Below are 23,550 nucleotides of genomic sequence, written 5' to 3'. Positions count from 1 at the left end.
AACAAAATAATTGATCCCTTACCCACGGGAAATCATCCCAAAAAAATGTTTAATAGTATAATTGACTTATAATAATTACATTAATTGACTTATAATAATTACATTAATTGAATTACTCATCGGAAAAGTATTCAAAGCTTAAGTAGAATACTTCTAACATACCTTTTTAGACTTATACACAAACAAACAAATATGAAATAAAAAATAAAACATAGACAAAACAAAACCAACAAAGTTAAACTGAACACAAATAAATAAACAAAATTAATATTCATTTTTAAAAAAAAGGAAAATCAATTCTATATCCAAAAAACAAAAAATAAAATAACCAAGTGAAATTGAGTACGAAAAAATAAACAAACAATCAATGTTCATTTATCTAAAAAATAATCAATTCTATCCAAAAAATACCTCAAATTACAAAGGATATTTCTAAATTTGAATATCTTTTAACTAAATTACAGATCCTCGTAAGGATTAAATTAACTCACTATACTGCCGTGTCAACTTATTAAACTAAATCAACAAAACTCGTCACATTTCAAAATCAACTACAAAGAATTCAAAGCGAAAATAATATATTAATTTACATGAATTATCGATTAGCTCAATTAGCTCAATAAATTTACATAAATTATCGATTAGCTCAATTAGCTCAATAAATTAATCAAAAAATTCCATACCCATATAAGAAATCATACTGAAAAGCTGAAGCAATAATTTCAAAAAAATTTAACACCAGAATGTAAAACCACTTTGAAACCGAAAACATGTGAAATTTTCACGACACTGAAAACAAAAAGAAAAAATATCGTCCATAAACCAACCTTGATAAAACATACAAAAAACCTTAATAAAAAATACAAGAAACGTTAATAAAACATACAAAAAACGTTAATAAAACATACCAAAAACGTTCACACATTTATTCAGAATTTACGATTCTTTCAAACAAAAGAAAAAATTATCCAATAAAAATGAAGAATAACACTCACGTGATCTAAATAACCAATCGAATCACAAATAAAACAATGAGACAATAACATTATGAAAAACACATGGTCTACTATACTATAAAACCAAAATCTAAATCAACTAATACCCTTCTTTACTTTCATTCAAATTTATTACCTGACAGACAAGATGGCTTCACAAAAAATTAACAAACCTGGTAAGAATATATATTTATCTAAATACTTATTTCTTTGCAATCTTCTACATCAATGTTCTAGGTATATAGTATGCACCTATGATATCTTAAGGGTCCTCTGAGTGATGACTAAGGCACTGTAACATACACTCAAGTCCCAGGTTCCTTAGTCTTTATACCTCTGAACACCTCTTAACGCTCTATTAACAAACTTGTAAAATTATTGAAACTTTTCATACGTGTACTAAATGATATCGAAACTTTCCATACGTATTAAATGATATCAAAACTGTTCTCTACAAAAAATAAATCACTTCATACTTACAAAAATTAAATCACTTCAAACTTAAATCAATTTCAATACACTTAAATCACTTCATAAAAATTTTAAATATACTTGAAAATGTTTTGCATTGACACCAACATATAATTAATGTAAACCACTTAACACAAAAAATTCCAGATATTACTTTCTGTAAGAAGATAAATTCACTTCGCTACAGAATTTTCAAAGGAGTACTCCACAAAAGAATGGTACTCCCATTCCTTTCTATCAAAAATCTCTTGAGATGTGATCGAATGCTGCGGTAAGATCAACAAATAGTAGATACAGTAGTTGCAACTTCTTTTGGGTAATTTGTTGGACTCGTTTTAGTGTGAAGATGCCGTCAGTTGTGCCACGATTTTGCCTGAATCCGTTCTTCTCGTCTGATAACTGAGTTTCGTACCACGGTCTTAAACGTTCAAGAATAATATTTATTATGAGTTTACAGACCGTTGACCCAATGCTAATTCCTCGGTATTTCGTGGGGTCAGACTTGGATCCTTTGTTTTTCCATAAGGTTTTCAGCTTGGAGTTGCCCCATGCGTCGGCAATGTCTAGGTTATTCCACAGATTGAGTGTCATTCGGTGGATGACTTGGTTCATTATGGGGTGGTTGCAGGCTTTGAGAATATCTGGAGCAATATCATTGCTTGCCTTATTATTTTTCAAGAGTTTTAGTTGGTGCTCAATTTCGTCAATTGTAGGGGGTGAATCGTCGATATGTATATTTCTTGAGATATTTTGAAGGTAGGTTATCTCTTTCAAGTTCAGGTGAGGTTGGACCAAAGTGATCGGTCGGGTTGAAATGATCAGCAAGCTTTTGAGCGTCGCATGAGTGGTTTAAGGATTTGAGTGTCTTTCCTTGTTGTTTGGCTCTGTGGAATAGTTTCTCTAATTCACGGTTGATGGCCAGTTGATTAAGCTTTTCAGCTTCGTGTTTAAGGTATTCATCACGAAGAAATCTAGCTCTTAAACGGATTTTCTTTTTCATTGCCTTCAGTTTATTGGAATCTGGAAATTTAGCTAAAAGCTCATCTTTTTCCTGGTAAAGTTGTTTCAATTTCTCGTCATCATGCCATGGCTGATAAAGTTTTGTGTTAGTTTTTTGCGGTAATATACTTTTTGCAGCTTCATTCAACGAATTAACAAATGCTGAGTTCAAAGTATTGTTATCTCGATCTAGTTCAATTGTGGTAAGTTTATTGATGCTTTCATTTCGTACATTCGCTGCTATATTTTCGTTTTGAAGGGCTGATAGATCTAAGTGTTTTGCATTAGTTTTCATATGTCTCTTTCAGAATCTGGCTGCTTTTGTGCACGGAGTGTTCATATCAGCTATCACTAGCCGGTGATCGCTATCGAAATCAAAACTGTTATGTACACGACAGTTCTTAACGTATTGACGTATCCATGAACATGATAATATAAAGTCATATACTTTTTTCGTGGTTCCATCAGGTGAGTGCCATTTTGTGTGGCCATTTTGAGTGCGGCGACATTTTTTGTGCGAAAACCAAGTGTTGAGTACTGATAGTTTTTGCGTGTTGAAAAATTTGTGGAATCGTTCTCCGTTATTGTTAACTTCGAGGTCTTCGATAACAACATGTTCTCGAAGTGATGAGTTATATAGGGTAGCAGAAGAGGTTGCATTGAAATCACCGAGACAAACAATTTTACGATCGGATTTAGTATTAAACTGTTTTCTCAGATTAGCATAAAACGTGTCTTTGGCGGACATAGTAGCGTCTTCTGTTGGAGCGTAACAACTATAGTATGTGGGAATAAGGGTTTTCCTATGAAAAAATAGTACCGTAAATGACCAATTAAGCACCCGGGGCGCTTATTTAAAAATCAATTTTTTGAGGGGGCGCTTATTCGACCCGGGGCGCTAATTAAATAATTTTCAAAATTGCAATATTTCTTTCATTCCTTCTTTTCATTTATATTATATCAATGTTCTCGTCATCCTCACAGTCTGAATCGATAGTGAGGAAATCAGGCGTAGTAGACCAGCGTCCGTGTTCGATAATTCTTTCACTTCGTAGGGCACCCCTTAGATCAGGGCAAATTTTTGATATTTTGTTCATACAAGTGTGTAGATCTCACAGACAAAATTTGCCTCTAAAATTCCCTGCAGATTTTTAGTAATTTAGCCCCAAAGTTCACTATTTTTCTCGATTGGGTTCGATTAAGCTCGATTGTCGATTTTATCGCATTCTTTGTTTTGATCCGGCGTTACAAAAGGACGAACAGACTTTCGACTGTATTTTGCCGTATTCTAAAGCGTTCTTCAAATTAGCGTTCTGCAAAAAGTCGCAAAATCGAAAGCGAAACCGAGTAAAAAAGTAAACAAAAATCTAGTAAAATGGCGAACAGACAGACAGTTGTAATTTGATATTGGTGTTCCTTTGATATTATTATGGAGGAATGTTTGATTCACTTTTTTAACAAAGACCGAGAAAACTGTTCGAAAAAGAAATTTACTGAAAAGACTTACAAAAATGTAATTTCTAAGCGTCAAAATTGGTTGAATTTGGCTGGGGAAAAACATCAAGCCATCGAAGTTGCCCAGCATATTGCAGGTCTAGGAACACAGTTTGATCTGTCTAAAGATTTATCGTACCACTTGGAATGTTACCAAGACTTTACTAACTCTTCCAAACTTGAACGTGTTAGTAACTCTGTAAAGAGGAAGAGAAATTACGTCTAAGAAAATCGACAAGACTCAATCTGCAACAACAGCCCAAACCAACAAATGAACAAACAAATGAAGTATCATCTTGTTCAAGAACAAATGCTGGTGTGTTGCCCAAAATATGCGTTATCTTTGATAGAGTTGATCACTTTTATACCGATAGAATTGATTCGAAACGAAAACATCAAGGCCTTACGAAATCTGAAAGCCTGCATGAGGCATTATTAAAAGAGGCAGCATCTATGAAGAAAGATGAATCAATGATTGTCAAAATGGGTTTGAAGGATGCTGTTGCGAGAGAAGTTCACTATCATAGGAAGTGTCATGCAAAATACACTGAATGTACGAGGAATGCAAAACAGAAGGTTGCAAGTTCTACCAACAGTAATCCAACCAAAATACCAGACTATGATTCTTCATTTGATTATTTTTGTGGTCGAATAATTAGAAAAATAATTATTGATCAGCATCGCGTTTACTGCCTGACTGCCTTATTGAAGACATTCATCTTTACTGTTATAAACAACGGCAACAAGTTGACATTCCAGACTATCAGTCAAAAAAAATTGAAATCCCGTTAAAATCTGGTTAAAAGGTTCCAAAACTTGATTTTTTATCAACCAGAGGATCAAACTCTCAGTGAGCTTGTTTTTGATGGAAACAATCCAACTGGTATTATAGCTGACAAAGAACTTGCAGAAGAATTCTATGATTCTCAAGCATCGCAGTCTTCATAAGATAAAGATTCGCAATATGAATCTGATGACAACTCTATTGATAATTCTGATGGTGATTCTGATTCAGATTTGGATTCAGATGATGATGTGGAAGATGATAATCTCAGCCCACGTCTGTTGATCGAAAAGTCTTCCTATCACAACCTTATCGTAGAAATGCGTAATGGTTTAAAAGATGCACCTGGTGTGATAGGCTGGCCTCCACAAACTGATACATTCACCCTAGATGAGTACAAACGAATGATACCAGCGGCATTATTTAATTTTCTATCCCTTCTACTTGGTTACTGAGAAAACTTTTTCACTGATGATGATAAACATCTAAACTATTCAGAGAAAAATGCTCTGAAAGTCTATTCCATCGCACATGATTTGATATATGCCCATTCTAAAGGACGTAAACAAACATTGAAATCACTTGCTTTGTCAACTGCAATCAAACAGATCTCAGGCTCAACCCAGGCAGTTGACTTGTTGAATGGCTTTGAAACTGCCTTAGCTACAGTAAACACAAACACAGGAGCACTAGTACCAGAGAGGGTTCGGAGGCGGTTATTTTCCACGTTTGTATATGACAATGCTGATTTCCCAGAAGAAACCTTGACAGGGGCTGTTAAGTAATTTAAAGCTTGAACAATTTTATGCATACTTCATTCAAATTTTGCACTGTTTGTGAACATCAAAGTCTAGTTTAATGTAAACTAGTTTTTTCTAAATTAAGTGATCAGATTTCATTAAAATTCTAACTTAAGAACTTATTAATAAGGGACAACATTTATGTGCAAATTAAATTTTGCAATCTGATTTTTCGTTATTCAAGTACACGCTTTTTTAATAAGAATAGTTTACTTTGGCTGAGGGTGAGGATCATTATTTTTTCTTATTTTTCTATTGTTCTAAACAATAGGCTTATTGTTCTAACTCCGAAATCTCACCCTGATTTTCTTATAGAAGTTATTCTTATAAAAAAATGTGTACCTGTTCCTGAATTTCAAGAAGACGATGTATGTCTGTTGTATTCTACCAACAAAGTGAGTCTTTTTGCTCCTGGATAGTAGGTTGATAGCTGCTTGTTCTTTTTTAGGTACCACACATGTAGCACATGGTACCGGGTGCCTCAGAAAAAACTTTGGACGTTTGGCGAGCCACTGAGGCCGAACAAAGTCTTGTTTAGACCCACTTTTATTAGAAAGAGGACATGCTAACTTAAATTTTGCGGTATAACTTTTTAAGTTTGGTCAAGTAGTTGTCAAGTTATAAGCTTTTGAAGTTAAAATTCACTTTTCGAAAAGTGTGAAAAACACGTAATAAAAGGGTATTAAATTTATGCAAATAATGAAAAAACCTCTTTCTAATAAAAGTGGTTTTGAGCCTAAACAAGGCTTTGTTCGGCCTCAGTGGCTCGCCAAACTCCAAAGTTTTTTCTGAGGCACCCGGTATATGTATCCAGAAGGAAATCAACACTTATAATGTCACACAACCCATAGCACAAGTCAGCAAGCGTCTTAGATCTTTTGATACCACAACTGAAAATCTGCCCGATTTTTATCTTGGAAAAAAGGAATCGCCTTCTTTATCAGATCATGCTGACCTCATTTCATTGGATTTTGAAAAGTGTCATATTCAGGAAAAATTCAGTAACATTGATCTTGCTTTCAATTTGGTTAAATTTGTAGCTGAGCCAGTCGAGGAGCTACTTCCTGGTTGGACTGGTTTCAATACAATGAGAGCCAACTTCAGTGATAATAAGAGTGAACCAGTTTCATCAATCACTTATTTGCCAGCCATCAATGCACCAGTAACAGAAAACTCCACCATCAACGCTATACTACAGAATGGTGTTGACATTGCAAACCATCTGGAATTGGAATCTGTTGGCATGGTGTTTGATGAAGCTGTCTATGCAAAAATTCAACTCATTAGATGGAAAAATGAAATTTACCAAAAGAAAATCGTTGCCAGGCTAGGTGATTTCCATATGGTCATGTCTTATCTTTCTTCAATCGCAAAGATCTATCGATATGCTGGACTGAAGGTACGATTGATGGTTTATTTAACTTTCATTTCTTGCACTTTTATGATGATGTCCAAAATGTTTGTAAAATTGTAGCTTGATGCACTTTAGGGTTTTTGATGTAACCTTTATATAGGGGACCACCCTTTCCCTTTGAGGGTCAGATAAGATGACATTAGATAAGTAAATGTAATTGCATTACTTTTATTTTAAGAACGTTTTCATCGAATCAGATGTTGTTGCAGAGGGAGTACAATCGTGCAATGAGAGCCCATAAAGCTATGTATGAAGCACTGCATAGATTACGGTTTCGAGCATACCTTTCCAGTATGAGTTTTGAAGAAGAACAAATTGCTGTAGACGTTATCAATTCAGTATCATGCTACGTGGAAGACGAAGACTATGACATCCACCTTGGGTCTGAAGAATTGACAAATATCACTAACAGGTAAATTACAACTTTGCTCTGTTTTAGAACCTCGCGAATTCTCTCAAAGGGCATCATATCAAACATGAACAAATGCTACAATGTCTTATTAATATGATCAAGATTTGTGAGGTGTGAAACTTCTAGTGAATATCTTTTTAAACTGCTGCTTTGAAAGTAAACGTGATTGGAAAACTGTGTCTAATTTGCTAAACTTTCCTTCCAACTTTTCCTTTGTAGGTATGAACAGTTTGTAACAAAGAAAAATGAAGAATCAGAACTATTTGCATTTTTGAGCAATTATATTGGTATGGTCGAGATTTTACTTCTACATGTGAGAGCCACCAGAACCAGCAACTGGGATTTGCATCTGTCAGCAGTCAAATCTATGCTGCCTTGGTTTTTCGTTACAAATCATCCAAATTACGCTCGATATGGGTCTTGTTATTGGGTAGAAATGTATTGCTTGGAAAAAACCCATAAAAGTAAGTCTTTAAAATTCTTTAAATTTTTGTAGGTTGCTGATTACTGCTAATAACAATCATCATATAAAAACTATATCAAATACATTTTTAATGGGCCGAGATTATTGTCGCTAATTATCTTTAAGGATTTTGTTTTCATTTCGTCTCAAGCTGGGCAAGCTCTCCTCAGACCTAGACTCCTTCAAAACTGACTTCACAATGGTACTTATCATCCTAGGTATTTACAAAGAAATTGCTGGCAATTGGACTGTCAAACGTCAAAATGAATATGGATTTGCCAATGTTGCATGCGATCAGACAATAGAACGTGACGCTATTCTATTAAACAAAAGAAAACATATTTTATCCAACTAAAACGAAAAAGAAAACATATTTTATCCAACTAAAATGAAAAATAGCATTCACGTGATCAAAAAAACCCTTATACAATGTAAAAAATTTTGAAACAAAAAGACATGTGGAAATAATAACGTTCAAAAGCCGACGTTGATAAAACATACTAAAAACATTCACACATAAAAGGAACTCAGAAAAAATAAACAGAACAATGAAACTATGAAAAAATAGATTAACTTATAACTTTTTAACAGTAATTTTTTGACAGAAATCTGAAAACAAAATTTATTCAACCTGCAAAACAAAGTTAAATAACTATTAAATACTACGAAACTAAATTTTAATAACTATTACCAATATAAGAATGTAAATTGAAACCAAAGAAAATAAAACAGAAGATAAAACTGATTTACCAAATGAAAAAATAATAAAAATTTTCAAAAAAATTTTTTTTGGAATTTTTTCTGGAAATAGATTAACCAAAAAATAAATTAATACCAAGAAACAATCATTCATGCTCGACTACTTACTACCTTCACATTTCTTTATTTATCAGACGAAGAATCACTGAATGACGTAAACCTTTCAATGAATGACGTAAACCTTTCACCATCAATATGTAATAAATACACCACCCCAAACGGCAACAACAACAACATCGAAACCACCCGAAATGGCAATGACAAAAACGACAACCCCATCAAACCCAGGATATTCAATCTCTCATTTTCCCGATCAAACAACAACAACAACCACAACAACGACAAAACGAAAACCAAAAACGCTGATCAGACAACCGTACAGAATGACAACAAAGAAACTCCTTTGAAGGATACTAATGGCACGATAGCCCGTCTCCGAAAACTTCAAAAAACACCAAAACAAGAAAGACCAAACGCAAACGAAAACGAAGACCACATTATAAGAAGCTATAAATATCACACGACCAAAATGCTTACGAACGAGAGACAAGGTGCCTACCTGGAGGAACGGAAATCTACACAGAAAATTCCACCGGGTCTAATCCCAACACTTAAATCCAACTGCATAATGTCCAAACCACTGCAACAACAGTGGACACATATTCTGGAGGAAGCGGGGAGAAAGCTTCGTAATACAATGATTGAACACCATAAAGAACAAACAACCTACCATGAACAAATGATGGATAACCTAGCCCGGAAGATCGATAGAGAAACTCTAAAAATGGTCGATGAACAAATTGAAATAGAATTTTTAAGCAAGAGAAGACGCTCGAATGATAATATACCATCAAAAAACGAGTAAACTCTGTATATAATGTAAATAACACTTTATTTTATACTAACCATTATATTAGCTCAACGAAAGAAACATACTCATCAAATCAAAAAACAAAAACTACTGTCTATAAAATGTCTGAAATACCTAATAAAACTAACAAAACCATAAATAACAATAATAATCCATCAAACAACTTAATTATCAACCTTTCTAAAATAAAACTAAACCGAACTGAAAAAAACATTTTGAATAAAGGACTCTCATTTATACCCACGCCTACTACTAAACATTTAGCTAAAGAAATTGAAATAGCTTTAGACAAATATAAAAATCGACTATATAGAATATACTATTTTTCTCAAAAAAATAAACAATCTAAACATTCAAAACCACTACACAGAACAACAAATTGGCAGGCTCCTACCCCGGATAACAAAAATTTATCTTTATATATTACCAAAACTATTGAAGAACTTACATTACTATACAATAAAATATTAAAGGAAAACCATCCGGAACTAGAAATGTCACTGACAAAGAATTGAAAACATTAATGAGACTGTCAAGGAATAAAACAATAGTAATTAAAAAGGCAGACAAGGGGAACTCTATCGTAATTCTAAATCGAGATGATTACGAAAATAAAGTAATGGAACACCTTAACGATACAAAATCTTACGAAATAATTAAAGAAACTAATGTAGTTAAAGACTTACAAACAAATATTGAAACATTTCTAGAAACTATATTTCTTCACTATCATATTAACCAAAATACCTACAAATATCTAACCCCACAACAAAACCCACGAACTAGCCTTTTCTACATATTACCAAAAATACATAAACCACTTATACCAGGAAGACCAATCGTATCTTCTGTCAACTCTGTTACCGAAAACATGTCAGAATTTTTAACCAAATGTTTTCAACCTTTAGTTTATAAACTAGACTCGCATATCAAAGACACAAAAGCATTTCTTAAATACATTCCGAGACAAAAAAACAGCAACCAAACTAAATACTTTGTCACAATAGACGTAAAGTCACTTTATACAAACATATCCCACGAAGAAGGTATCCAAGCTTGTTTACACTTCATCGAAAAATACAGAAATGAACTACCCTCTTTTACACCCAACAATACTATCATAAAGACAATGCTATACTTTGTACTTGAAAACAACTATTTCCAATTCAAAGATTTTCTATACAAACAACTATATGGAACCAGTATGGGGACTAAAATGGCACCACCATTTGCTAATTTGTTCCTTGGAAAATTCGAACACGATTTCATAAAAAACAAAAATAATACACAAAATATACTATTTTACAAACGCTTTCTAGACGACATTTTCATTCTATGGGGAGGCTCTTTAAGGAGCTTAAAAATATTTTTGGAATATATTAATAACGTACACCCTACAATAAAATTCACATGGGACTATTCTAAGAAGAAAATCAATTTCCTAGATACTACAATATATAAAGACAAAAGACAAACTCTTTTAAAAGCAAATTATACAAAAAATCCACTCATGCTAATTCCCTTTTACACTACTCTTCGTATCACCCAAGCCACACAAAAGAAAATATAATTTATACACAAGCCCGTAGATACCGTACACTGATCACTGATAACAGAATTCTCAAGAACGAATTAAAAAGTCTTAAAATTAACCTAACTGAAAGAGGTTTTCCTCTCCCAATCATAAAACGAAATATCAGAAAGATAACCAATTTAACACAAAAACAATGTCTATACGGATCACGAAAAAAATTAAAAAACACAATTATCGCCAAACAAAGAAAACCTCTGTACGGATTACAGAAAAATTCAAGAAACAGGACTACCCAAAAACAGAAACAGAACTTACCATTTATTATAAAATACTATGAACAACTCACTACATTACAGAAAGTAATAAACAAACACTGGTATATAATAAGAAATGACAGTCTCTTGAACAAATTATACCCAAGCAAACCTTTTGTTGTATATAAAAGGCAAAGAAATTTAAAAGACATACTGATCCGAACTCGCCACGTGGACAACGGAAAATAGCTATGATATTTTATAAATAAGATGTAAATTTACGATTAGCTTACTTATATATAAAAACAACTGAATTATATCATTTGTATCTTTATCCTACGTTTTTTCCCTCATTTAATCCCACAATTTACCCGATAATCTCTACCTAGAAATCATAGGAATACCATATTTCTTCCATATCTAAATGGAATGTAATGTTTTTTAAAACCAAAAATACCCATACAATAACAAAATAATTGATCCCTTACCCACGGGAAATCATCCCAAAAAAATGTTTAATAGTATAATTGACTTATAATAATTACATTAATTGACTTATAATAATTACATTAATTGAATTACTCATCGGAAAAGTATTCAAAGCTTTTAAGTAGAATACTTCTAACATACCTTTTTAGACTTATACACAAACAAACAAATACGAAATAAAAAATAAAACATAGACAAAACAAAACCAACAAAGTTTAAACTGAACACAAATAAATAAACAAAATTAATATTCATTTTTTAAAAAAAAGGAAAATCAATTCTATATCCGAAAAACAAAAAATAAAATAACCAAGTGAAATTGAGTACGAAAAAATAAACAAACAATCAATGTTCATTTATCTAAAAAATAATCAATTCTATCCAAAAAATACCTCAAATTACAAAGGATATTTCTAAATTTGAATATCTTTTAACTAAATTACAGATCCTCGTAAGGATTAAATTAACTCACTATACTGCCGTGTCAACTTATTAAACTAAATCAACAAAACTCGTCACATTTCAAAATCAACTACAAAGAATTCAAAGCGAAAATAATATATTAATTTACATGAATTATCGATTAGCTCAATTAGCTCAATAAATTTACATAAATTATCGATTAGCTCAATTAGCTCAATAAATTAATCAAAAAATTCCATACCCATATAAGAAATCATACTGAAAAGCTGAAGCAATAATTTCAAAAAAATTTAACACCAGAATGTAAAACCACTTTGAAACCGAAAACATGTGAAATTTTCACGACACTGAAAACAAAAAAGAAAAAATATCGTCCATAAACCAACCTTGATAAAACATACAAAAAACCTTAATAAAAAATACAAGAAACGTTAATAAAACATACAAAAAACGTTAATAAAACATACCAAAAACGTTCACACATTTATTCAGAATTTACGATTCTTTCAAACAAAAGAAAAAATTATCCAATAAAAATGAAGAATAACACTCACGTGATCTAAATAACCAATCGAATCACAAATAAAACAATGAGACAATAACATTATGAAAAACACATGGTCTACTATACTATAAAACCAAAATCTAAATCAACTAATACCCTTCTTTACTTTCATTCAAATTTATTACCTGACAGACAAGATGGCTTCACAAAAAATTAACAAACCTGGTAAGAATATATATTTATCTAAATACTTATTTCTTTGCAATCTTCTACATCAATGTTCTAGGTATATAGTATGCACCTATGATATCTTAAGGGTCCTCTGAGTGATGACTAAGGCACTGTAACATACACTCAAGTCCCAGGTTCCTTAGTCTTTGTACCTCTGAACACCTCTTAACGCTCTATTAACAAACTTGTAAAATTATTGAAACTTTCCATACGTACTAAATGATATCGAAACTTTCCATACGTACTAAATGACATCAAAACTGTTCTCTACAAAAAAGAAATCACTTCATACTTACAAAAATTAAATCACTTCAAACTTAAATCAATTTCAATACACTTAAATCACTTCATAAAAATTTTAAATATACTTGAAAATGTTTTGCATTGACACCAACATATAATTAATGTAAACCACTTAACACAAAAAATTCCAGATATTACTTTCTGTAAGAAGATAAATTCACTTCGCTACAGAATTTTCAAAGGAGTACTCCACAAAAGAATGGTACTCCCATTCCTTTCTATCAAAAATCTCTTGAGATGTGATCGAATGCTGCGGTAAGATCAACAAATAGTAGATACAGTAGTTGCAACTTCTTTTGGGTAATTTGTTGGACTCGTTTTAGTGTGAAGATGCCGTCAGTTGTGCCACGATTTTGCCTGAATCCGTTCTTCTCGTCTGATAACTGAGTTTCGTACCACGGTCTTGAGCGTTCAAGAATAATATTTATTATGAGTTTACAGACCGTTGACCCAATGCTAATTCCTCGGTATTTCGTGGGGTCAGACTTGGATCCTTTGTTTTTCCATAAGGTTTTCAGCTTGGAGTTGCCCCATGCGTCGGCAATGTCTAGGTTATTCCACAGATTGAGTGTCATTCGGTGGATGACTTGGTTCATTATGGGGTGGTTGCAGGCTTTGAGTATATCTGGAGCAATATCATTGCTTGCCTTATTATTTTTCAAGAGTTTTAGTTGGTGCTCAATTTCGTCAATTGTAGGGGGTGAATCGTCGATATGTATATTTCTTGAGATATTTTGAAGTTCTTCAAGAAATAAAGGTAGGTTATCTCTTTCAAGTTCAGGTGAGGTTGGACCAAAGTGATCGGTCGGGTTGAAATGATCAGCAAGCTTTTGAGCGTCGCATGAGTGGTTTAAGGATTTGAGTGTCTTTCCTTGTTGTTTGGCTCTATGGAATAGTTCCTCTAATTCACGGTTGATGGCCAGTTGATTAAGCTTTTCAGCTTCGTGTTTAAGGTATTCATTACGAAGAAATCTAGCTCTTAAACGGATTTTCTTTTTCATTGCCTTCAGTTTATTGGAATCTGGAAATTTAGCTAAAAGCTCATCTTTTTCCTGGTAAAGTTGTTTCAATTTCTCGTCATCATGCCATGGCTGATAAAGTTTTGTGTTAGTTTTTTGCGGTAATATACTTTTTGCAGCTTCATTCAACGAATTAACAAATGCTGAGTTCAAAGTATTGTTATCTCGATCTAGTTCAATTGTGGTAAGTTTATTGATGCTTTCATTTCGTACATTCGCTGCTATATTTTCGTTTTGAAGGGCTGATAGGTTTTGCACTAGTTTTCATATGTCTCTTTCGGAATCTGGCTGCTTTTGTGCACGGAGTGTTCATATCAGCTATCACTAGCCGGTGATCGCTATCGAAATCAAAACTGTTATGTACACGACAGTTCTTAACGTATTGACGTATCCATGAAAATGATAATATAAAGTCATATACTTTTTTGGTGGTTCCATCAGGTGAGTGCCAGGTGATGCGGCGACATTTTTTGTGCGAAAACCAAGTGTTGAGTACTGATAGTTTTTACGTGTTGAAAAATTTGTGGAATCGTTCTCCGTTATTGTTAACTTTGAGGTCTTCGATAACAACATGTTCTCGAAGTGATGAGTTATATTGGGTAGCAGAAGAGGTTGCATTGAAATCACCGAGACAAACAATTTTACGATCGGATTTAGTATTAAACTGTTTTCTCAGATTAGCATAAAACGTGTCTTTGGCGGACATAGTAGCGTCTTCTGTTGGAGCGTAACAACTATAGTATGTGGGAATAAGGGTTTTCCTATGAAAAAATAGTACCGTAAATGACCAATTAAGCACCCGGGGCGCTTATTTAAAAATCTATTTTTTGAGGGGGCGCTTATTCAACCCGGGGCGCTAATTAAATAATTTTCAAAATTGCAATATTTCTTTCATTCCTTCTTTTCATTCATATAGACATTACAATCATAAAATCTCATATTATATCAATGTTCTCGTCATCTTCACAGTCTGAATCGATAGTGAGGAAATCAGGCGTAGTAGACCAGCGTCCGTGTTCGATAATTCTTTCACTTCGTAGGGCACCCCTTAGATCAGGGCAAATTTTTGATATTTTGTTCATACAAGTGTGTAGATCTCACAGACAAAATTTGCCTCTAAAATTCCCTGCAGATTTTTAGTAATTTAGCCCCAAAGTTCACTATTTTTCTCGATTGGGTTCGATTAAGCTCGATTGTCGATTTTATCGCATTCTTTGTTTTGATCCGGCGTTACAAAAGGACGAACAGACTTTCGACTGTATTTTGCCGTATTCTAAAGCGTTCTTCAAATTAGCGTTCTGCAAAAAGTCGCAAAATCGAAAGCGAAACCGAGTAAAAAAGTAAACAAAAATCTAGTAAAATGGCGAACAGACAGACAGTTGTAATTTGATATTGGTGTTCCTTTGATATTATTATAGAGGAATGTTTGATTCACTTTTTTAATAAAGACCGAGAAAACTGTTCAAAAAAGAAATTTACTGAAAAGACTTACAAAAATGTAATTTCTAAGCGTCAAAATTGGTTGAATTTGGCTGGGGAAAAACATCAAGCCATCGAAGTTGCCCAGCATATTGCAGGTCTAGGAACACAGTCTGATCTGTCTAAAGATTTATCGTACCACTTGGAATGTTACCAAGACTTTACTAACTCTTCCAAACTTGAACGTGTTAGTAACTCTGTAAAGAGGAAGAGAAATTACGTCCAAGAAAATCGACAAGACTCAATCTGCAACAACAGCCCAAACCAACAAATGAAAAAACAAATGAAGTATCATCTTGTTCAAGAACAAATGCTGGTGTGTTGCCCAAAATATGCGTTATCTGTGATAGAGTTGATCACTTTTATACCGATAGAATTGATTCGAAACGAAAACATCAAGGCCTTACGAAATCTGAAAGCCTGCATGAGGCATTATTAAAAGAGGCAGCATCTATGAAGAAAGATGAATCGATGATTGTCAAACTGGGTTTGAAGGATGCTGTTGCGAGAGAAGTTCACTATCATAGGAAGTGTCATGCAAAATACACTGAATGTACGAGGAATGCAAAACAGAAGGTTGCAAGTTCTACCAACAGTAATCCAACCAAAATACCAGACTATGATTCTGCATTTGATTATTTTTGTGAGCGAATAATTAGAAAAAAGATTATTGATCAGCATCGCGTTTACTGCCTGACTGCCTTATTGAAGACATTCATCTTTACTGTTAAAAAACGGCAACAAGTTGACATTTCAGACTATCAGTCAAAAAAATTGAAATCCCGTTAAAATCTGGTTAAAAGGTTCCAAAACTTGATTTTTTATCAACCAGAAGATCAAACTCTCAGTGAGCTTGTTTTTGATGGAAACAATCCAACTGGTATTATAGCTGACAAAGAACTTGCAGAAGAATTCTATGATTCTCAAGCATCGCAGTCCTCATAAGATGAAGATTCACAACATGAATCTGATGACAACTCAATTGATAATTCTGATTCAGATTTGGATTCAGATGATGATGTGGAAGATGATAATCTCAGCCCACGTCTGTCGATCGAAAAGTCTTCCTATCACAACCTTATCGTAGAAATGCGTAATGTTTTAAAAGAAGCACCTGGTGTGATAGGCTGGCCTCCACAAACTGATACATTCACCCTAGATGAGTACAAACGAATGATACCAGCGGCATTATTTAATTTTCTATCCCTTCTACTTGGTTACTCAGAAAACTTTTTCACTGATGATGATAAACATCTAATCTATTCAGAGAAAAATGCTCTGAAAGTCTATTCCATCGCACATGATTTGATATATGCCCATTCTAAAGGACGTAAACAAACATTGAAATCACTTGCTTTGTCAACTGCAATCAAACAGATCTCAGGCTCAACCCAGGCAGTTGACTTGTTGAATGGCTTTGGCCATTGTTGCTCTTCTTCCACATTGAGAGGATTTGAAACTGCCTTAGCTACAGTAAACACAAACACAGGAGCACTAGTACCAGAGAGGGTTCGGAGGCGGTTATTTTCCACGTTGGTATATGACAATGCTGATTTCCCAGAAGAAACCTTGACAGGGGCTGGTAAGTAATTTAAAGCTTGAACAATTTTATGCATACTTCATTCAAATTTTGCACTGTTTGTGAACATCAAAGTCTAGTTTAATGTAAACTAGTTTTTTCTAAATTAAGTGATCAGATTTCATTAAAATTCTAACTTAAGAACTTATTAATAAGGGACAACATTTATGTGCAAATTAAATTTTGCAATCTGATTTTTCATTATTCAAGTACACGCTTTTTTTATAAGAATAGTTTACTTTGGGTGAGGGTGAGGATCATTATTTTTCCCTTTTTTTTCTATTGTTCTAAACAATAGGCTTATTGTTCTAACTCCGAAATCTCACCCTGATTTTCTTATAGAAGTTATTCTTATAAAAAAAATGTGTACCTGTTCCTGAATTTCAAGAAGACGATGTATGTCTGTTGTATTCTACCAACAAAGTGAGTCTTTTTGCTCCTGGATAGTAGGTTGATAGCTGCTTGTTCTTTTTTCGGTACCACACATGTAGCACATGGTATATGTATCCAGAAGGAAATCAACACTTATAATGTCACACAACCCATAGCACAAGTCAGCAAGCATCTTAGATCTTTTGATACCACAACTGAAAATCTGCCCGATTTTTATCTTGGAAAAAAGGAATCGCCTTCTTTATCAGATCATGCTGACCTCATTTTATTGGATTTTGAAAAGTGTCCTATTTAGGAAAAATTCAGTAACATTGATCTTGCTTTCAATTTGGTTAAATTTGTAGCTGAGCCAGTCGAGGAGCTACTTCCTGGTTGGACTGGTTTCAATACAATGAGAGCCAACTTCAGTGATAATAAGAGTGAACCAGTTTCATCAATCACTTATTTGCCAGCCATCAATGCACCAGTAACAGAAAACTCCACCATCAATGCTATACTACAGAATGGTGTTGACATTGCAAACCATCTGGAATTGGAATCTGTTGGCATGGTGTTTGATGAAGCTGTCTATGCAAAAATGAAATTTACAAAAAGAAAATCGTTGCCAGGCTAGGTGATTTCCATATGGTCATGTCTTATCTTTCTTCAATCGCAAAGATCTATCGACATGCTGGACTGAAGGTACGATTGATGGTTTATTTAACTTTCATTTCTTGCACTTTTATGATGATGTCCAAAATGTTTGTAAAATTGTAGCTTGATGCACTTTAGGGTTTTTGATGTAACCTTTATATAGGGGACCACCCTTTCCCTTTGAGGGTCAGATGAGATGACATTAGATAAGTAAATGTAATTGTATTACTTTTCATTTTAAGAACGTTTTCATCGAATCAGATGTTGTTGCAGAGGGAGTACAATCGTGCAATGAGAGCCCATAAAGCTATGTATGAAGCACTGCATAGATTACGGTTTCGAGCATACCTTTCCAGTATGAGTTTTGAAGAAGAACAAATTGTTGTAGACGTTATCAATTCAGTATCATGCTACGTGGAAGACAAAGACTATGACATCCACCTTGGGTCTGAAGAATTGACAAATATCACTAACAGGTAAATTATAACTTTGATCTGTTTTAGAACCTCGCATCTTATTAAACATGAACAAATGCTACATAATGTCTTATTAATATGATCAAGATTTGTGAGGTGTGAAACTTCTAGTGAATATCTTTTTAAACTGCTGCTTTGAAAGTAAACGTGATTGGAAAACTGTGTCTAATTTGCTAAACTTTCCTTCCAACTTTTCCTTTGTAGGTATGAACAGTTTGTAACAAAGAAAAATGAAGAATCAGAACTATTTGCATTTTCGAGCAATTATATTGGTATGGTCGAGATTTTACTTCTACATGTGAGAGCCACCAGAACCAGCAACTGGGATTTGCATCTGTCAGCAGTCAAATCTATGCTGCCTTGGTTTTTCGTTACAAATCATCCAAACTACGCTCGATATGGGTCTTGTTATTGGGTAGAAATGCATTGCTTGGAAAAAACCCATAACAGTAAGTCTTTAAAATTCTTTAAATTTTTGAAGGTTGCTGATTACTGCTAATAACAATCATCATATAAAAACTATATCAAATACATTTTTAGTGGGCAGAGATTATTGTCGCTAATTATCTTTAAGGATTTTGTTTTCATTTCGTCTCAAGCTGGGCAAGCTCTCCTCAGACCCAGACTCCATCAAAACTGACTTCACAATGGTACTTATCATCGTAGGTATTTACAAAGAAATTGCTGGCAATTGGACAGTCAAACGTCAAAATGAATATGGATTTGCCAATGTTGCATGCGATCAGACAATAGAACAAACCTTTAATAGGAGCTCAAAAATCAAAGGTGGTATTGTGGGGATAACCAAGAAGCCTGGAGTCGTTGCCCGTTGGATTTCATCTCAAGCAGACAGAGCATGGATAAAAGAAGCTGCAGAATCATTTGCTGGACGCGAAGTTCATAAAAGCTAATAATGGCACTATTTTTCTTTTAAAAACCTATTTTAGGGTATATCAATTGCAAATATTTTACAAGTTCCTCGATTGTTCTACCAAGCAATCACTGTTCTACCCAAAGTATGATTACTAAGAAGGTCCTTGTTATAGTTCACTTTGAAAGGTTTAATTAAACTTCTAAAACTCAGTAATGAGGGGAGCCAACTTCAAAGTAAGGTTTGGATATAGGTCTAATGATAATCTTCAATGTCATTTATTCAGAAAGCGGAAAGATCTTGACAAGCCAAGAATGGACAAGGATGAACACGCTGTCTTATCTTTAATGGCAACGATGGAAAACAAAGTGGATCCTTTCACACTTTGTAACGAACTCATTCATATCGCCAACGGGGGGGGGGGTTGCATCATCTTCCTTGGCCTCTCACATGAAGGAAATGAAGAAAACTGGCGAAATGAGAGCTAAAGATTTTATCAATAACAATATCTTAGCAGCGACTCCAGACATCCATAGTAAGATTGAAAACTCCGGGGTCAAATTCTTCACACGTGATGGATCTTCCGAAGCAAAATCAAAAGACGGAGAAATCATAGCATTGAATGACACCAAGAATCTATTCGCTAAGCTTTTGCTCTTAGCTCAATCTCGAAACGTGGACATGAAAGATGTTCTTCAACACTCCCTCCGACCTTTCCCTATGCCCCTTGCTACAATTGATGGTAAAATCATGAAAACCGTCAAAAGTAAGCTGTTGGAATCCCTAGAAAAACCAGTCGGAGAACAAGCTTTGGTGACAAGTGTTCCAGCAGGCTCAACATTGATCTTAGATGCCATGGCTATCGTTCAATCCATAAGATCTACTCCGAAAACCTTTGGAGAGCTTTCAAGAAGCATCTTCAAAACATTGATGTCGTTATCAACTACATTTACTGCTAACCGTATTGACTTCGTTGGTGACCGGTATCCCAAAGAGAGCATCAAAGGGTTGGAACGTGCAAAGCGTGCATCAAGTGGCTCTCGGCTTTACAAAATCATCAATTCAACTCAACCAGTTCCAAGGCAATGGAAAAAGTTCCTTTCACGTGGCGAGAACAAGGAGGAGCTCCTGTCTTTTCTTCGGAAACATTGGTCCACCTTCTATCCAACTGCATTCAAATCAAAAACACTTCTAATTACAGATGGTTCAAAATGCTTTTCTATGGTACCTGGAATAGAAAAGCTCGACGTCCAGCAGGTCAATGAACTGTCATCAGACCACGAAGAAGCAGATAGCAGAATGCTCCTTCATTATCACCACTCCAAATCGTCAGCATCAAACATTGTGATCAGAAGTCCTGATACTGATGTTTTTATCATAGCCATCCATGCTTCTTTCCAGTCAGTGTCGACTAATTTGTTCTTTGCTACTGGCCCATCTAACAGTCCATACGTTCGGCGAAAATTTGGCTTCTAAAATCGCACCCCTTATAGGGCTGAAATAAACTAAGAAATTTCAATTTGAAATAGTATATTTTTCTATTCAGCTAGGAATTGGGAATACGTAAAGTTTCAGTGAACACAATATTCCTCAATGAATGAATTGTTCAATGTTTTATTTAGAAATGATTAAAATGTTCCGTCTCCCATCTCGAATCCCATCTTCGTCTTCAACTGTTCCTTTGTTCATTTTTATAGAGAAGAACTCGTTCATGATTAATGTGATACTAATTTGGTGTTCTATCAAAAAACATTGTGGTCTCTAAAGAGATTGAACAGTACATTCCGCGATTCATTTTTACTGTTGGACTAAAATGGATACATCTAAAAGGAACTTTTCCACGTTTAAACTTGACAAAAATAGTGTTCTCTTGAGAGATAAAAAAATATGTTCAAAGCAAATTTCATAAACTTATTTTATAAGTTATACATAATTAAAGCTGAAGTTATATTTTCCTCAGAGAGATTGAGCAATAAATGTATTCTTCGTATCAGAGATATGCCATATAATATAGGGTTCCTATTGGACAATGCAACTATTGCGGGTACTTTGAGTTGTATTTCTATTGGTTTGATTTGGAAGGTAAAGATTACAAACCATGAATGGTTTATTTTATATGGTGTCTAAACAACCCCCTGGTAAAATGATGTCTGAAATAGTGAATAAAAAGATCAAATCTGATCCAACACTCACTCCAGATTTGGAGCTGTGACATGGACAGAAGACTTTGTGTAAATCGGAAGTCTCTAGAAGGCGCAGCTCACGGGAAAAGACCCTTGATCATTCGTCCAAATAACGAAGGTTTGTTTACCTGCCCTATAAAACTTTGTTTACATGCCGACTTCAAAAGTAGCCGTGGTTTGACAAAACATGTGTCAAACAAATATCCGTGGTACTACTTTGATCACCAACCTGTAGTAAAGCGTGAAGACATACAGAGAATTATTCCGAAAAAAAAAGCAGTAACAGTTGAAAAACCTGCATTTTCCTGAGAAGAGGGACTTGGACTTCGCTTTGTGCAATGGTTATGTACTTCTTGCGGATGAGGGAAAAACTGAAAGGATGCCCGGCATATCGCCAAGAGAGCTATGAAATTCTTTTTGCACACCATTGGGGATAACGAAAGTGATAACGATCTAACTGAGGAATTTGTCGATTGCTGCTTGAGTTTCACTTCTATTTTTATTTATTTTTTAACTTTTAGCAGAAGAATGGAAATTAAGTGAATTAAGTGAAAGCAATTAATGATTTTGTAGATTTTTGAAAATCTCACGGCGTTCCGGATAGCACTTTACGTTGTTTTGCCGTCGTAGAAGTTTACCTACGCCGAGAACTTTGAATGCAACAGAAATCTTGATTTGGAAACACTTATTGCGAGAGACAGTTGGGCATCCATCGAAGAAATGGAGGAAGTGATCCCTTACCATATGCGATCATTCAAACAAGTGATACACAAGTGCACCCTAGATGAGGGTTCAAGGATGTTAGCAAAAGGCGATTTAGTTTTTTCAATTCGCCTCATCACAATACTTCTTTTTTTGAGAGTTAAGTGCTCTAGACCAATGACTTTTCAATTTCTTACCGTCGCCATGATAAACAAGGCTCGTACTAACGGTGGTTTTATTGACCAAACTGAGTTCAAAACTGCTGCAAAGTACATTTTTTACAACTAAATCATTGATGATGATGTAATGACATTGATCGACCTATATTTAGAGCACATTCGGCCACGTCTAAATCCACAGTGCGAATATTTACTATTGTCGACCAATGGAACCCAATTTCAATCTTTAACAACATCTATGACAATGCTTGTTCACGAGGCAATCGGTAAATACATCAACCCAACCAGATAAAGACAGATTGTAGAGACTGAAAGCAGTGAGCGATTATCACTTGAGGAGCAGCACTACATTACTGAGGATCAACAACATAGTTTTCAAGTAGCAAAGATTTATTATAAAAAGAAACAATCTAGAGTTTTTGCAATCGAGGGCAAAAGGTGTATGGACAAAGAGACATCACGTTCTGCACAAAATGGAAATTTGCTACATTTGTTCAGTAACATTGATCTCACATACGACAGTGAAGTTTTAGAAAAGTCAACAAATCATCTCAGACACTGCTTCAAGTAGCTCTGCACCAAATATTCCAATGGATATGGAAACACATGACCCTTATCAACCTGTAGTTGAAGGCTGATGATGCAATGGATTTGGTGATTACTGAATCTCAAATTGATGAGAAAAATGTGCAAGCCGATGTTTCAGAAACGAACAGTAAGGCTTGTAAAAACGTTAAGTTTACTGCTGAAGAAGATCGTTCTTTTAGTGAGAGAATCAAGAAATATGGTAAAACCTCTTTAATTTTTAAGGACAAGGCACTTAAATTTCATGAAT

At 34.3% G+C, this 23,550-nt stretch overlaps 2 protein-coding genes across 2 annotated transcripts; one reads left to right on the top strand and one right to left on the bottom strand.

Moving 5' to 3' along the window:
• Positions 1-841: 841 nt before the first annotated feature.
• On the top strand, positions 842-9,549 carry LOC136813674 (uncharacterized protein DDB_G0288805-like). The gene is made up of 2 exons (XM_067070173.1): positions 842-1,171; positions 8,726-9,549. The coding sequence occupies exons 1-2, from the start codon at positions 1,144-1,146 to the stop codon at positions 9,454-9,456; spliced, it is 759 nt and encodes a 252-aa protein (XP_066926274.1). The 5' UTR covers positions 842-1,143; the 3' UTR covers positions 9,457-9,549.
• Positions 9,550-13,422: 3,873 nt separating this feature from the next.
• Positions 13,423-14,926, bottom strand: LOC136813570 (uncharacterized). The gene is made up of 2 exons (XM_067070077.1): positions 14,771-14,926; positions 13,423-14,292 (listed from the first exon to the last, which is right to left on the bottom strand). The coding sequence occupies exons 1-2, from the start codon at positions 14,924-14,926 to the stop codon at positions 13,423-13,425; spliced, it is 1,026 nt and encodes a 341-aa protein (XP_066926178.1).
• Between the last annotated feature and the right edge of the window lie 8,624 nt (positions 14,927-23,550).

This window comes from Clytia hemisphaerica, unplaced genomic scaffold (genome assembly GCF_902728285.1).
Source record: "Clytia hemisphaerica strain Z4C2 unplaced genomic scaffold, Clytia hemisphaerica genome assembly, whole genome shotgun sequence".
NCBI lineage: Eukaryota > Metazoa > Cnidaria > Hydrozoa > Leptothecata > Clytiidae > Clytia > Clytia hemisphaerica.
This window is presented reverse-complemented; position numbering and strand designations above follow the sequence as displayed.